The sequence below is a fragment of the Manis javanica genome, chromosome 10, assembly GCF_040802235.1.
Source record: "Manis javanica isolate MJ-LG chromosome 10, MJ_LKY, whole genome shotgun sequence".
In the NCBI taxonomy this organism is placed as follows: Eukaryota; Metazoa; Chordata; class Mammalia; order Pholidota; family Manidae; genus Manis; species Manis javanica.
Window position 1 is genome coordinate 15,819,325 of NC_133165.1, and position 13,126 is coordinate 15,832,450.

Below are 13,126 nucleotides of genomic sequence, written 5' to 3' on the forward strand. Positions count from 1 at the left end.
TATAGACTACAATGTGATTTATGCTGTTATCAAGCAGAGGTAAAAAAGAAAAATTAGCAATTAGCATATGTTTGGAAACCTCCTAATGGATACTGTATCATTCTGCACATTACCTATGTGATGAATCCTTAAGGTTTGATTCTGTTTGTGTTCCTAATGCTCAAAAAATTTGCCTCAGCCATTATTAAACTACTCTCAAATCCTGTCCTCAGCCTCATTTGGCAGCAAGTGGCCAAGCATTTAGCTGGCTTTCTTCTCAAGCCCACCAGTGACAAACACTGACAGTCTAGAGAAATGTCTTCTGGTATGAGAGTGAGGAGTTAGATTACTTAACTAGATACATACTCACTGTCTCTCTTTGTTCTCAACACTTATTTATTTACTTCTCTAGCTTAAATAATATACCCAAATCTGGGAGGATTATTCTAATAGATGTGTGAAATATAAAATAACAGTCTGGAACAGTGTGGTGACAGCCTCTCAGTCAGTCTCCCTGCTGTCCCTACTTCCTGGTGTTCATGCATTTCTATGCCCTCCTCTTGGGTGGGAGCTGTGGTGTGCATCTAGCCAACAGAATAAGGCAGAGGTGATGGGATGTCTTGCTCATGGTTACATTACATTAAACAGACTCTCCTTGCTGGCACGATGAAGTAAGTGGCGATGTTGGAAAAGTCCTTGCGGCAGGACACTGTGGGAGAACTATGTGAGCTAGAGCTAAGGTAGTCTCCAGCCAAACAGCTAGCAGGAAAGTAGAACCCTCAGTCAGAAGGAAGTTAAATCTGCTCAAAGTATGAGTTAGTCCAGAAGTGGCTTCTTCTCCAGTTAAGTTTCCAGATGAGAACACAACATAGTCAGCGACCTGATTGCAGTGTTATGAGACCCTTGGCAGAGAACTCGTTTGACCTGTCTGGACCCCTGATTCACAGAAACGGTGAAATAATAAATAAATGAGTTGTTTTAAGCTTGTGGCAAGCTGTTGCATAACAATTAAGTCTCTGGCAAATTGTTATACAACAATGGAAAACTAATGTAGTAAAATAACAATAGTACGAGAGAGAGATTATGAATCCTGAGCTGGGGTGGGTACCCAGGGATGAACTATAGATGTGTAAAGGTCATGGTTTGGTGGTAGAAATAATTGGCCTTAATACTGAGTGACTATTGAATTCTAAGTATAACCAAAGTCAGAGGAAACCCCAAGGTTTCAAGCCTTCATGACAGAGCAAATAACAGTACCATTAACCAAAAAGAGAAGCATCAGGCCTATGAAAATCCCCAAAAGCCTTCCAAATACTTAGTCAATGACCTTAAGGTCAGAGATTTGTGATGTGCACCATCCATGGGTTTAGGAAATGCTAAGCCTGTTATTTGATACGTAGGCTTCAAGCCAGCCTCTCTCCAGGCCTCGTTCTAAGTCACTGAAACAATTCATTGCCCAGACAGACTTGCTTCCTGTGTTCCTGCAGGAGCCTTCACAGGGTCCCAGCGCCATGCCAGGATCTCTGTCTAGTGTCTTTTGCCTCATCCCAACTTCAATTCCTCCTCCCAGTCATGAGCCAGGCCCTCTTATCCCAAAAAGGATGTCTGTTTTGCTTTATGGGGGAAAGGAGTTTCCATGTGATACACCCTGACAGAACCTCTCCAGGAACGGCTCTCATCGGGAATACAGAGCCCCGGAAGGATCAGCGTGGAAAGCAAGGCAAAAGCGTCACACGGGCAGGAAGCAGCGGCTGAAGCTGTGAGATCACCCGAAAAAAGTGTGACGAGACGGCCAAAAACAGAACTCGGCGATACTTCTAAAGGGAAGGAGTTGAAAACTGCGAGAAAGAGAGCTAGCGTCTTAATCTTCTTCACTTTTCATTGCATGAGGCCAAAATTTTGCAGTCATAGTATATGAAAGTGGAGGGAATATTGAGGAGGAAATCAGAGTGTCAAAGCACAGAAGAGGGGTGAGAGGGGTGGATTTTGGTGGAGACAAGGAAGACGCGGACAGCTGAAAATATACAGCCACCTTATCTGACACAGAGGTCACTGCGACTTCTAACAAGATTTCAAGAATTTAAAGAATTCTTGGGACCAGAGTGTGGAGGCCGTACTTTAAGAAGCTGAAGAGTGAATGGAAGGAGAGAGCCCTTTTCTGTCCCAAGGTCAAGGAAAAGGACAATAAATGAATACACTATGCCAGAGTTTTTAGCTATTGTCTCCTATACTCCTCACCCTGTAAAGTGGGATGTAAGTCCCATTTTAAAAATGAGGGCACCAATCTAGTAACCACAATGCTGCTCATGTGATTGCATATTAATGATACCGTAATAAAAAAAAAATGAGGGCACCAAGCCTCCACACACAGACTTGTCCAAGGTCACAGAGGCTAGGACCCAGTCCATTCAGATTTAGAGCCTCTGCTTCATCTCTCTTCCCACGTCAACCACCTGAACAGTGAACCCCAACACCAGTCACATAGGGCAGCAGAAATATCAACAATGGGCCTGATCCAAGGAAGAGAGATACTATCACAGTAATAAAGAGAAACTTAATGTCTCCTTTTATTGGAAAAGGATACCGAAACTTAATACTGAGTGTCAACTAGGGTGACAGGGCCAATGCCATGATTAATAATCACAATGGGGCACAATTACTCAGCACAGCACGAACCACTGGCTAGGTATAGTTCTAGGCTCTCTCCTCCCATTAACCACTACATTACTGTTGCTTGGTAAGAGAGATGCCTATAATCCTTGACTTTGGAAGAGGAAAGTGAAGTTCAGAGAGGTCAGGCCAACTTCCCCAGGTTAGACCATCTGAAACAGCAAAACCCTAGGGTTTAAACCCAAGTGCTCTTTCCTGCAGGTCCACCTTCTTCATCTCTCCCACACAGCTCGGGAGGTGAACAGGGTGTAAACCTAGATTTACATGGCCCCAAACCTCATGTTCTATGATGTCACAAGAGCTTTAGGCCTTATAGACAGAGGCAGAATCGGAAAGAAGCCTTCTTAGCTTCAAGAGAGAAACAGGTTTGCCTGGCCATCCAGCTGAAGTCATAAGCAGATGTGGGAGGCCTGTCACCTTGTCCTAAAAATGCTCAGGATCTACTTTAAGACCTTCTCAGCAGGAGCAAAGGGCTAAGCTTTTGTCCTTTGCCTCAGTTGTCAACTAGAGTATCAGAGAAAGCTTAACTCACATCTTTTTGCATATAGGAAAACAAGAAACATTGGATTAAAGTTTAACCCTGGACTGGAGATGGTGAACATCTTGGAGTAATAAGTCCTGGGTGGCCAGAGTGCATTAAGCACATAGTAAGGTCAACTTTCAGCTAAGAATCAGAGTGAGGAAGGCTGGCCCTAGAAATAGAGTGGACAAATACGTGTGCAGGAAAACAACAGTACATCCAGAAGAAACTGTGGTTCTGGAACAAAACAGTGGAAGCCAGTCACTGAATAAGCACTAGGTGGTACCACCAAGGCCCAGAGGTCATGGTACTCACTGTCCTAAGTATGTATATTTTGTGTGTGCCTCAGGAGCAGCCAGTGTATGGATCTGACTGGTCTGGTAGCTTGTATGGCTTTCACAGGTGTATAGCTGGCTAAGTGAGGAGAATGGAGACACTGACTGGAAATTAGTGTTCCCTGTATTGCAAACACTTCTTTGTACACAGAAGCAAACACATTGTCCTCTTATTTTATGTCTATGAAATAGGTTAATCTCTTTTATTTTCAATTTCTTTAATCAAATGTCTACTGTTTGATTCTTTCTTTAGCTGAGGCAGTTCTGAGAAATTTAGCTTCTAAAGACTGAACAGGACAAATCATTTGTCAACAACACTACTAACTCATTGTGCTTTTCATTGGCAATTGTTCCAAACTTCAAAGCCTAGGAGTATTTAAATCCTAACAGGAGTTTCCAAACAATTCATTCACTAAGTTACCATAATAATAGGCACTCCTAGAAGTACTTTTAGTCCTGTATAATTGCTCAATTAACATTTTTCATGTGCTAAAAAAAGAATAATGTCACTTAACTAACCATACGTGTTCTAAAATGAAATCTGACCTAGCTAGATTATCAACATCGCAAAGTTTACTTCCCTTTGTACTATGATGCTTGCCAATATTTTATGTTTGAGTGAGCTAGCAAATCTTTCAAGTAACCAGGGCTAGAACAAAGGAGAAAGGCCTCACCAAGAAGTGAAATGAAAGTTCAATACCTCATCTTTTCCTGTGAGCAAAGTGTTATCCACAACTACTCCTGTCTCGGAAACAAACACTTTCACTCGATACTGGTTAATGATTCCATTGGGCTGTCGTGGTTTCTTCCAACTAATTCTTATTTGTGTACCTTCTACTTCCACAAGTTGTAAATCAGATACTGCACCTGGAACTGAAAAAAAAAGAATAAGAAGGGGCTAATTTGAAACTACATTTTCAAATTTTTAAAAATTCTCTAAATTTTTAGCTCATGATTTAAGATCTGTAAGAAACTCTATTAAAAAATAGACTAAGCCAATTTACTAATATGGACTGCACTAAAAATTGTGAATAAAAATTAGGTCCCCACTTTTATTTAATACAGTACTGGAGGTCCTAGCCACGGCAGACAACACAAAGAAATAAAAGGCATCCAGATTGGTAAGGATGAAATCAAACTGTCACCGTTTACAGATGACATGATATTGTACATTAAAAAAAAACCCTAAAGAAACCACTCTAAAACTGCTAGGACTAATATCTGAATTCAGCAAAGTTGCAGGATACAAAATTAACACACAGGAATCTGTTGCATTCCTATACACTAATGATGAATTAGCAGAAAGAGAAATCAGGAAAACAATTCCATTCACAATTGCGTCTAAAAGAATGAAATACCTAGGAATAAATCTAACCAAAGAAGTGAAAGACCTATACCCTAAAACTACAAGATACTCTTAAGAGAAATTAAAGAGGACACTAGTAAATGGAAATTCATCCCATGCTCTTGGGTGGGAAGAATTAATATTGTCACAATGGCTATCTGCCTAAAGCAATCTACAGATTCAATGCAATCCCTATCAAAATACCAACAGCATTCTTCAATGAACTGGAACAAATAGTTCTAAAATTCATATGGAACCACAAAAGACTCCAAATAGCCAAAGCAATTCTGAAAAGGAAGAATAAAGCAGAGGGGATCTTGCTTCCCAACTTCAAGCACTACTACAAAGCCACAGTAATCAAGACAATTTGGTACTGGCACAAGAACAGACCCATAGACCAGTAGAACAGAATAGACAGTCCATTATTAACCCAAGCATATATGGTCAATTAACATATGATAAAGGAGCAATGGATATACAATGGGGAAATGACAGCCTCTTCAACAGCTGGTGTTGGCAAAACTGGACAACTACCTGTAAGAGAATGAAACTGGATTACTGTCTAACTCCATACACAAAAGTAAACTCAAAATGGATCAAATAACTGAATATAAGTCATGAAACCATAAAACTCTTAGAAGAAAACAGGCAAAACTCTCTTGCATATAAACATGAGCAACTTTTTCATGAACATATTTCCTGGGAAAGGAATGTAAAAGCAAAAATGAACAAGTGGGACTATATTAAACTAAAAAGCTTCTGTACAGCAATGGACACCATCAGTAGAACAAAAGGCATCCTACAGTATGGGAGAATATATTCATAAATGACATTCCAAAAAGGGGTTGACGTCCAAAATATATAAAGATCTCATGCACCTCGACAAACAAAAAGCAAAGAATCTGATTAAAAAATGGTCAGAGAATCTGAATAGACACTTCTCCAAAGAAGAAATTCAGATGGCCAATAGGCACATGAAAAGATGCTCCATACCACTAAGTATCAGAGAAATGCAAATTAAAATCATAATGAGATATCACCTCACACTAGTTAGGATGGCCAACATCCAAAAGACAAACAACAACAAATATTGGTGAGGATGTGGAGAAAGGGGAACCCTTCTACACTGCTGGTGGGAATGTAAGTTAATTCAACCACTGTGGAAAGCAGTATGGAGGTTCCTCAAAAAACTAAAAATAGAAATACCATTTGACCCAGGAATTCCACTCCTAGGAATTTACTGTTACAATGCAGGATCCCAGTTTGAAAAAGACATATGCACCCCACGTTTATTTACAATAGCCAATAAATGGAAGCAATCTAAGTGTCTATCAGTAGATGAACGGATAAAGAAGATGTGGTACATATACAGAATGGAATATTATTCAGCCATAAGAAGAAAACAAATTCTACCATTTGCAACAATGTGGATGGAGCTAGAGGGTATTATGCTCAGTGAAATAAACCAGGTAGAGAAAGATAAGTACCAAATTTCACTCATCTGTGGAGTATAAGAAGAAAGCAAAAACTGAAGGAACAAAACAGCAGCAGATTCACAGAGCCCAAGAATGGACTAACAGTTACCAAAGGGAAAGGGACTGGGGAGGGTGGGTAGGAAAGGAGGGATAAGGGGAATAAGGGACATTACGATTAGCACACATATCATGGGGCACGGGGAAGGCAGTATGTCAGAGAAGACAAATAGTGACTCTATAGCATCTTACTATGCTGATGAACAGTGACTGTAATGGGGCATGTGGTGGGGACTTAATCATGGGAAGAATTTAGTAGCGTAATGTTGCTCATGTGATTGTATATTAATGATACCAAAATTAAAAAAAAAAGAAGTTGGGTAACATGGAATAGTTTCCCCAAATAAAGTGTTATAACAATTATTTGAAACAAATTTTTTAATAAAAATTACTTCCCAAAAAAAAACTGATTACAGATAATTAATGCCCAGTAGAAACCTTGAAGGCTTTATGGAAGTCACAGCATATCAAAAAATAGAATCTAGAAGACTTTGAATGCAACTACTTTGAAAGGTAGTTAGTAAATTAAATCAGGCCATCTTTTAACCTATTCCATGAGATATTTGAAGATTTATTTTTGTCTGCTTATTTTACAAATTAATTATGAGTCTCAAGTTTCAGGTGCCCTTACACTCTGCAGTAGTGAAGATACACAGGGACAAATGAACAACTGTTTCTAGGCACAGTACAAAGTACTTAAATAAATGCTTGTTACAAAGTCACCAAGAGAGAGACATCTAGGAAACTGTCCAGGCCACAGGGTAATGGATCAAGATAAACATGCCCTGGGCTTTTGCCCACTTTTTCTTTATATCACACTCATTGTGTGATTATTGATAGCCAATTCACCCTCTACTCTCAGTTTCCTTATCTATAAAATGAGAGTAATTATGTCATTCTTCCTACTATGCAAGATGACTCTAAGGAACAAATGGTTCGAGAAAATTTAAAACATGTTGGCTCAAGACAGAAAAAAATGTGACATAACAATATCCCTTATGATAAGGATGTGATAAAATTAAATTCATTTCCATAAACTGAGCTATTACACATTAGTATAAGCTTAGCAAATTACAGTTAGAATAGAAACACATTAGGCATATAATGTAAAATGGAGAAGGACCCTATTGTCTTTAAAGATAACAGAAAGGAACTGAAGATTACTGTTATAAATCCCGTAAGTATTATTTATAATTAATGAAAGTAATTATGCTTAAGTTTACTATGTAGTAAATCATATGGAGTTTTCATCTAATAGATTTAGTCGTTTTCCTTTGTCTCAATGAAGCAACCATTAAAATGCCCCCTAGATATTGTAACTGTATCAATATTTCTAAAATGTTTTGGAATAGTTAATAACAAGGTGGGTGAGTAAGCTGCTCTGGCCTAACAGCTCTCTATTTGATTACTGCAGACAAGATTCTAGTGTCCAGCACAGGTAAACCCTGGGCTCAAAACTGGGAGATAAGCACAGTGATAGACCTCTAATTTGCTAATTCTTTGAATCTCTTTTTCTAAAAGCATTTCAGTATATCTTTCTGTAGATGGACAACTCTAGATTTTATCCTACCACAGTTCTAAACTGAAGGAAAAACAGTTTGACCTTGAAGGGTGGAGGAAGAGCTCTAGATTAAGGCTCTAGACTAAGGCCCTGTGGTCATCGACCTGGCCATTCATCATTGAACAGACTGAGCCCTCATCAGATGGTCTCTGTGCTGAGCACTTGAGGGTAGAGGGAGAAAGAAGCTAGCTAAAGGCCTTTGTGCAGATCACCTCTTGTTCAAGTTTCACTTCATTAACCTGTATTCTTCCTAGAGCTTAGGTTTCGATCATCATATTTACCAGTACACATTTTTCAAGGGCAGAGGAACTGTCCAATGAACTGTGAAAATGACCCAGCCATTTAAACAGCAAACATTCCGCCTTTCTTTTACATTTTATTTTAAAGTCACTACATAGATGAGGCTTTAGCCAGTATTGTATAACATAAATCATAGACAAGCTCTGCCATTTTTGTCGTTTAATTTGAACTCACGTAGAATTTCAACTGAAGATGCCCATTTAATGACCTCACTGATCAAATTAATCAGGCATCAAAACCCTGCCTACTAGAAAATAAGTGAAATGTTCAGTTCCATTTGATATGACACATTAATGTATAGTAGGACTCCAAAACCACCCAGTACAGAAGGAAAAAAATACATGCATGAGTCTCTTATTTAGTTACAAACCTAACAATAGTAGCAGACTATTTCTAATTTATACTATCTTTTTCAGTATAACTTAATAAGTATTGCCCCTGACACTAATGCCTAAAATGATGTCAAGTAAAGATTGTGGTTCTATATTACCCTATAAATTGTCCCCCAAACCTGTGTAAGAGTGACTGTAAACCTCTCTTTCTTTCCTAATAAAAGACGAAAAAGCTTAGGGAAAAAAGCAAATGGAGTAGACAACCTTGTATCTTGTCTTTCGAGCGATACTTGATCTGTTACACCACAAATTCTTACGGGGAAACCAGAGAAGTATGGATTAGACCAAACTCCTTTAATACTGATACCAAATTAACTAAAGAAAATCAAACACACAAAGTAATTATTCATGGCTCAGAATCCATTCGGAAGGTATTGTCCACAGGGACTACCTAAGAATCATTCTCAAGTCAACACATCTATAAATTTTACTAAAGGATGGGAAACAGAATAGACATATGGTTGACAAATAATATGCCAAATTATTTGACACTTAAATGAAAAATGATTAGAAAAAATAAAATGGAGACAAATAGCACTGGGGTAAAGAAAATACATTAAAGTAATTTTTGCCATCATCTAGTAAATCAAGCATCCCATTAGAGGTGCATTTTGAGAAAAATCTAGTAAAAAATAAGTTATTGAGAATCCTGAGAAACACAAAGTTGACAGTCTGTCAGTGATTTCCCCATAAAAGATTTTATTATGTGCAGAAAACCGCAAGTTACAGTCATTGAAGACAAAAGTCTTCACTTCCATAGTCTATATGTGGGGGAGAAATATGGTTTTCAATACCTTGTTTGCTTTTAAGAAATGATGCTAACAACCTGATATTTGACACTAGTGACAGAAACGTTATTAGGGGACGTTGAAGCTCTACAAAGTTTATTTAAGACTTAACTCCCGTATGAGCAGTAAGAAAACGCCGTTGCCTATGTTATAGTCAACAGCATCATCTCCCTTTGGAATGGGCAACTCTGTGACATTTTATAACATTGGAAATTATTAAACTATCAAATTTTTTCCAAAATCACGTCTTCTTCATGCCTCTGTAAAAACCTGCTCAGTAGAATATTAAGAAATATGTCAGCACCTTGTGAAATTTCTATGAGAACTGCTCTAACAATATAATGTTCATTCACTTTGATGATCAGAGTAGACTACGGACCATAACATGCCCAATGTTAATAAAATCATCCCCATTATAATGTGATAGCACATACCATTATCTGTAAGAGGTCAATTCAACATATTTCTTTAAATACCTAGAGATTTGTTAGAACACCAGTTGTTTTAAAATATATTAATTTAAAAACTGGTGCTAATGAATTTTTCAATAGACTGTAGTGTACTTTTAAATAGAGAAGAAAATGAATTGAGTAATCTTAATTAGAATACAAAGAGCCCTGTTTTATTAATAAATGGAAAAGAACAGCTTAAAATTAAGATACCAATTTTAGTTGCAAGTATAGGTCCTAATGAGTTATTAGATTGCTCTCATATAGTTTCAATATTCCTTTATGACAATTTTTAAAGAGTGGGACCAGGATTAATTTGTGTGTCAAAAGTAGAAAGCTACATTCACTGCTCTTGGCAGAGCATTCCCCTGAAGCTCTCTCTAAGGCTTGAATTGTGCCCCAAGAACTCCATGGAGGAAGGCTGGCACGCCGAGGTAAGATCCTTGCTTTCCCCACCCCTACTGGTGCACACCTGTGGCCAGTGGGATTGCTGCAGAGCCACTTGGATCCAAGTGATTTATATGGTGAGTTGTTCATGAAGGTAGTAAGGTAAAAGCCAGGATAAACTGCTTATTATAAAAGGAAAATAGAGTCATCTATTCAAAATAATTTGGTGTGAAAAATAACCCATGAGCCATATAGTGAACAATGTCCTTAAATTCCACTTATTATTTTGTGAATTAAAACTGCAGAAGCAAAAAAAGGGAAATGACTGTTTAAATCCTATTTGAAATAAACAACATGACATCATACCTGGCAATGTATCATTTCCCTATTTTTGTCAAATGCTACAGGCCAAGAATGATGACAATAAAATAATGATCGTAAACTGATTAGTTTGGAAGCACCAAAATTGGCTTGATTTCAAAGAAGGCAAAATTTATGAATTTATTTAATTGTATAAGAATGGAAATTACTTGAGTCAATTGAGTTGGTTGAGAAAATGCTACTGACTCTGAAGTCAAGGACTCAAGTCTGATGAGGGCGGGTTGCTCTGCTGTGTTTGAGAGCCATCCATAAATCTGTCTAGCTTTCTTGGAAATACTTAAGAGCAGTTTTTAAGTGAAGAAGGGGGTGGGGGAAATTTAAGGTCTAATGGAGAAGACATGCAAAGCTTAAAGACTGATAGAAACACAATGGAAATGTTTAATATGAAAAAAAATGAGAACATTTTTCTTATAAGTATTCATCTCTTAATATGTGTATAGAGACCATATACAATAAGCATTTTCATTCAAAATTGATATAAAACATAATTTTTGCATTCTTTCAAAAGCAAAATATTATCAACGGTTTATTTGTTCTTTGAAAGGGAGAAGTGAAAAATTCCCGAATAGTTGCTGCCCTCTAATGGTCAAGTGCTTGAGTGATCTGTGTGATGAACGTACACCCAATCTTGAGTTGTATGTGTGTATGTGTGTGCACATGCACAACCATGTGTATTTAATATACAGGTTACTGTATGTTAGCTCTCACTCATATAAAACCTGGGAACTTTTCAAGTATAAATGTGGTTGTAAAAAAATTGTATTCGTCTCAATAATTCCAATCCCTAAATAGAAAAGAAGACATTTAGCAGTTTTGTGTTGTGAAGCGATATGGTAATATTTTTTAAACACCATATATAGCTTGCCTAAAACTGTGATGTTTAATACACGCAAATAAAAAAGTGTCTTTGGGGAAAATATTATTTTAATCATTGCAGTTTTTGCTGGTAAATTTGTATTGTACACCCTCCAGTAATCTCCACTTGCTTAAAATACCCTTTTAATTATAAACGTATTTTGTTATAGGCATTGGGGCTATATGGATTTCTCTGAACATTATTCTGTGAGAAAAATATATTCTACATTAAGTGTGTGTTAAGCACTGTTAAATGTGTTTGCTTACTTTAAGACCTCCTGAGGTTTCACCAATATTCACTGTGAATCACACTTGCATCGTGAACCTTCCTCTTGGTGCATCTTAGTATAAGGCATGCTGTGGGTTTAATGTTCTGAGGAGCCCATGTTCAGAATATATTAGGTAATAATCTGATAATATTGAAATAACATGTATCAGTAAATACAAGCAAAATGGCTTCTAATGCAATGTGTAGTAAGTGCAATAAAATTCAAAAAAAGAGCAAAAATATGAACACAATAAGAAAGTGTTCTTACCTTCTGGGGGAGTGAATACTGATATATTTGATTTGGGTCCAATCCCTGCACTGGTTTCAGCAGCCACATGTACATTATACACTGTAAATGGTGTCAAGTTAGTGAATGCAAATTTAAGGTCTTTTGTGCTGTTATCCAAAATCCGGCCTGCAAAAGGCAGATGATACCGTGGATTATTTTCTCATCAGGCATGTATAATCATTCTCACATTTAAGTACAGAGCCAATGATAGCAGTTAAGGTGTAAACCTATGCATGAGTGTTTGATATTGCAATTTTAAAAGTGAATATATTTTAAATATTTAGTTAGTAGTCCACTGTTATCAATTTGATTAAAACACTGAAAAGAACATGAAAATTTTCCAAGTTAAAAATAACGTGTGAAATCATAAAGCCCTGTCATAACCATGTTATTTTTGACATATTTAAAAGAACATTAGATTTTACCATATAAAAACAGGTAGTATTTTATACTGAAATTCAGTCAAAATGCTAACTATTCTCATTATCTACTATGAAAACATACATTTAGAAAATATTTCTAGTTTAGTTTCTGAGCTAAATGACTTAAACAGCCCATCAGCAATATTCTTTAAGTCTTCAGCTTAACCTCTGAGTTCTTTTGCTCCAGCTGAACCTGGCTCTCCCTTAAGAACACTGCTCTGTCTTGCAACCACCCCGGACGGTGGCACCCACATCTCCCCACAGTCCTCAGGCGATTCGCCTTCAGGTGTGGTGGGCGGTGTCCCTGCTCCTCTTACACCGTCTGGCCCCGCCTTACAGAAGCTCACAGCTGTCAATCTCGTGCCATCGGTGACATCCACGAGCCTTGCTGGTGCAGTCGCCTTCTAAGCCCAGGGACACTCACCTCATTCTGGATGCTTTAGCTCCTGCCTCAGTGTCACTTTCTTCAATGCTACCATCTTAATTTTTGGTGATGTCAATATCCCTAGGGATAATCCGTAAACACCTGAAGCTCTCTATATATAGTCGAGTCCTCCACCCTATCCCAGCCAATCCCTATGGTCATACCTTAGATACCACTATTACCAATAACTGCAAATCCTCTCTTATCTCAATTTCATTCAACTCTCCTT

General features: G+C 37.7%; 1 protein-coding gene across 1 annotated transcript in view; it reads right to left on the minus strand.

The window, feature by feature from the left end:
* The window catches only part of PTPRQ (protein tyrosine phosphatase receptor type Q), a 198,873-nt gene that overhangs the window by 161,501 nt on the left and 24,246 nt on the right, over positions 1 to 13,126 (minus strand). Inside the window, exons 10-11 of the mRNA XM_073214156.1 lie at positions 12,031 to 12,177; positions 4,205 to 4,377 (exon numbers count right to left, since the gene is read on the minus strand). Coding sequence (XP_073070257.1) covers positions 4,205 to 4,377; positions 12,031 to 12,177 — 320 coding nt within the window. The remainder of the gene's footprint in view (positions 1 to 4,204; positions 4,378 to 12,030; positions 12,178 to 13,126) is intronic.